At 48.6% G+C, this 3,507-nt stretch overlaps 1 protein-coding gene across 1 annotated transcript; it reads left to right on the forward strand.

Annotated features, from left to right (window-relative positions):
• Positions 1 to 298: 298 nt before the first annotated feature.
• Positions 299 to 3,228, forward strand: LOC124697798 (phosphatidylinositol 4-phosphate 5-kinase 1-like). The gene is made up of 8 exons (XM_047230338.1): positions 299 to 717; positions 811 to 978; positions 1,060 to 1,225; positions 1,617 to 1,727; positions 1,821 to 2,014; positions 2,098 to 2,228; positions 2,344 to 2,449; positions 2,916 to 3,228. Exons 1-8 carry the CDS (start codon positions 299 to 301, stop codon positions 3,223 to 3,225), a joined length of 1,605 nt encoding a protein of 534 aa, XP_047086294.1. The 3' UTR covers positions 3,226 to 3,228.
• Positions 3,229 to 3,507: the final 279 nt, after the last annotated feature.

Below are 3,507 nucleotides of genomic sequence, written 5' to 3' on the forward strand. Positions count from 1 at the left end.
TCCTTCTTCCTCTGCTCGTCCGCCTGACTGACATCGCTCCCTGTGCCAAAGCCGACGCCTACAAAGCAACGCAAAAAGCTAAAGCAAAACCACTGCCCCTGCCCTCGCTCCTCCTCCGCCTATCACGCCAAACCCAAGCACTACCATCCTCGTCTCGTCTCATCCCGTCGTCGACCCCTTCCCCGAAATGCGATACCTCGTACTACCATAGAAGTCGATCGAACCACCCACCAACCAAACCGCAACCCACAAGCCTGGAATCGAGGCGCCCGCCGATCGAGCCACCACCACCACCGTCATGCCGCCGCAAGCCGCCGCCGTCGTTTCGCAGCAGGGCGACTGCTGCCGCCACGGCCAGCCTCCCCGCTGGCACGCCGGAGGAGCAGGAAGCGAGCCGCTGCCCTTCTACCTGCCGCAGCGCAAACGTCTATCCGTGGACGGGAGCGCGAAGCCGCCGGGCCCGCGGATATGCATCTGGGAGTGCGACGGCGAGGCGGGCGACATCACCTGCGACATCGTCGCCGCGCCATTCCGGCGCAGCTGCAGCGCCAGGCCGACGCAGGCCCCTGCCGCCCCGTTCTTCCGGATGATGACGCCGCCGCCGCCCAGGCCGCAGAGGGTGGCCGAGGCGGAGGAGGAGGCCCGGAAGCCCGGGAAGGCCATCCGCAGGGGCCACCGGAGCTACGGCCTCATGCTCAACCTGCAGCTCGGCATAAGGCAAGCACATCAATGCGCAACTTTTTCGTACTACCAATCCTTGAAGAGAACCGCTCTGTCTCATTGCTGGCGCTTGGGTTTATGATGATGCAGTTATTCGGTGGGCAAGTCGTCGGCGCTGCCGTTCAAGAAGCTCTTGGCGACAGACTTCGACCCGCGGGAGAAGGTGTGGACGCGGTTCCCGCCGGAAGGGTCCAAGCTCACGCCGCCGCATCACTCCGTCGATTTCCGGTGGAAGGACTACTGCCCTGCCGTATTCAGGTGCCATTTGCTCTTGCCTCGGACCTGAATTGTGGTGCACCAGTGGTGTACTGACTACTGTTGAGTGATTTCTGCCTTCAGGCATCTGAGGAAATTGTTCGGGGTGGACCCTGCGGACTACATGCTTGCCATCTGCGGCAACCACACGCTCCGGGAGCTGGCGTCCCCGGGGAAGAGCGGGAGCTGCTTCTTCGTGACGCAGGACGATCGGTTCATGATTAAAACCGTGAAGAAGGCTGAAGTGAAGGTCAGTGACTGATCTATCTTTTGCATCCATCTAAATCAAGTTTTCTTTTTGACAAGTGAAGCCATCATCTGTCAGTAGTATTGCATTGCATTGGACTGTACTGTACCTTGAAGTATGCGATGGGCTATTGATTTGTAGGTTGCAGTATTCATTTAGCACATCTAGTCATTCTAGTTGAAAACCTTCCTAAATAATCTCCTCAACAGGCAGAAAAGATCCTTTGCAATAAAAAGTAAATTGAGGCCAACAATTGCTCTTTTCCTTTCTAAAAGACGTTGTAGTTTTTGTATGTTCTAGATTCCAATTTTGTTTGCTTCAGTGAAGAAAAGAAATGACAGACTAATACAGATTAGTGACTTCAGTAATGACCAAGTATAATCTTGGTGCATAGGTTCTTATTAGGATGCTGTGGAGCTACTATGAACATGTTCGTCAGCACAAGTCCACCTTATTGACAAGATTCTATGGCACACATTGCATTAAGCAAGTTGGATGTCCCAAGGTAAGCAATAATAATCATGTAAATAACTCATTCCATAGCTAATTTTAAATGCAAATTATTTGGTGTTAACCATTTGTTAATGTATACAACTAGGTCCGGTTCATTATAATGGGGAATTTTTGCTGCTCGGAGTATAAGATTCATAGGCGTTTTGATTTGAAAGGTTCCTCACATGGTCGGACTATTGACAAAACGGATCGGAAGATCGATGAAACAACTACGCTAAAGGACCTCGATCTTGATTATGCATTCCGGTTGCAAAGATTTTGGTATGAGGAACTTATGAAGTGAGTTCCCCACTATTTAGATTGACTGCAATTTCATGAGAACTATGAAACCGATCCTAAGCCTGACTCTTCATGTTACACAGGCAAATTCAGATGGACTGCACATTCTTAGAGACACAAGGAATTATGGATTACAGCTTATTGTTAGGAGTTCACTTTCGTAATGATTTATCCGTGTCTAAGATAGGCCTCTCTCAACCCATTGCTTTGACAAGTAAGTTGAACACGAGTCTGTTAATTCTTATATGCCATGAATTATGATTTCACACATGATTTACATTGATCTGATCATTTCTGTTTTTCATTTAATCTTAACTGCGCGCTATTAGAATCTACTACTGGCAAAAGAAAATCATTTGAAGGCGGGGGCAATTTTTGTGAGCTATGCTTTATGGAATCCGGATGCAAGGACAAAGATTTGACAATAGAACCCCGGTACCACTCGCTACTCTTGCACTTCTTCGTGATTTAACCGAAACACCTCGGCAGGAGCCTTCAATAGTCAAACTATTTTGATAAATTTGTAGCATATATGGGATATGCCAACGTTGGCAACTAGTGCACATTCCTACTTTAGTGCTCAGACATAATGCTCCTCCACTAGGGGTAAAGCAATACTTTCATGTGTATTTTTGTAAGGTATTTTTATGCTCTCATCATGATCCTACTTTGTTGCTCCCTTTGTTCCAAACCACCTAGAGCATCATGGGACCTTGCCTGTTTGTTTAAGTCAAATGTTTGTAGTAGTAGCAAAGAGAACGGATAGGATACCTGAACCTTTTCTTTGCGGGGAAATATATGTGCAACTTTAGCTATCGCCTTTCATAATCTGAATTATCAATATAGAACCTTGCGGGGATTGATCTGTTGGGCTAATGCAAACTCTGCCTAATCATATCAGGAAGCCATTTGCCCAGCTGGGCATGAACATGCCGGCCCAGGCAGAGCGCAGCTCAAGGAAAATACTGGACAAGTTTCTTCTAAACGAAAGGCACCTGTTCATAACCACGCCTGGTGGGGGACCGTGTGATGTCTATCTCTTCTTCGGAATAATCGACATCCTCCAAGACTATGACATAACCAAGAAGCTAGAGCACGCCTACAAGTCCTTTCAAGTCAACCCTGGCCGCATCTCCGCTGTAGACCCCAAGCTATACTCGAGGAGGTTCCAGGATTTCATTCGCAGGGTGTTCGTAAAACAACAGCAGTGAGAAGAAGAAGAATGCACAGGGTTAAGCTAACTGGCTAGTGTCCCTCTGACTTTTTTTACATCATGAGATTGAGATATACTGGAGGGGTTTTTGCATGATGAGATCCATTGGTGAAGCTTATGGTATGATGGCATCGCTGATCCCGAGCATGCGCTGGAGCAGTACGAGTGGTGGTCGGTTTTGCTACCAGACGGCCTATGTATATTCTCTGAATATAGGTGGCGGCAAGCAGGGAGCTCTGCCGACAAGCATGCTAGAACCGGAAGGATGGGAGCTGAACTC

Source organism: Lolium rigidum, chromosome 3, assembly GCF_022539505.1.
Source record: "Lolium rigidum isolate FL_2022 chromosome 3, APGP_CSIRO_Lrig_0.1, whole genome shotgun sequence".
In the NCBI taxonomy this organism is placed as follows: domain Eukaryota; kingdom Viridiplantae; phylum Streptophyta; class Magnoliopsida; order Poales; family Poaceae; genus Lolium; species Lolium rigidum.

Coding starts and splice junctions, on each gene's coding strand:
- LOC124697798 (XM_047230338.1), top strand. CDS start 299: ATGCCGCCGCAAGCCGCCGCCGTCGTTTCGCAGCAGGGCGACTGCTGC. Junction 979..1,059: donor TACTGCCCTGCCGTATTCAG/GTGCCATTTGCT, acceptor TTCTGCCTTCAG/GCATCTGAGGAAATTGTTCG. Junction 1,226..1,616: donor TGAAGAAGGCTGAAGTGAAG/GTCAGTGACTGA, acceptor CTTGGTGCATAG/GTTCTTATTAGGATGCTGTG.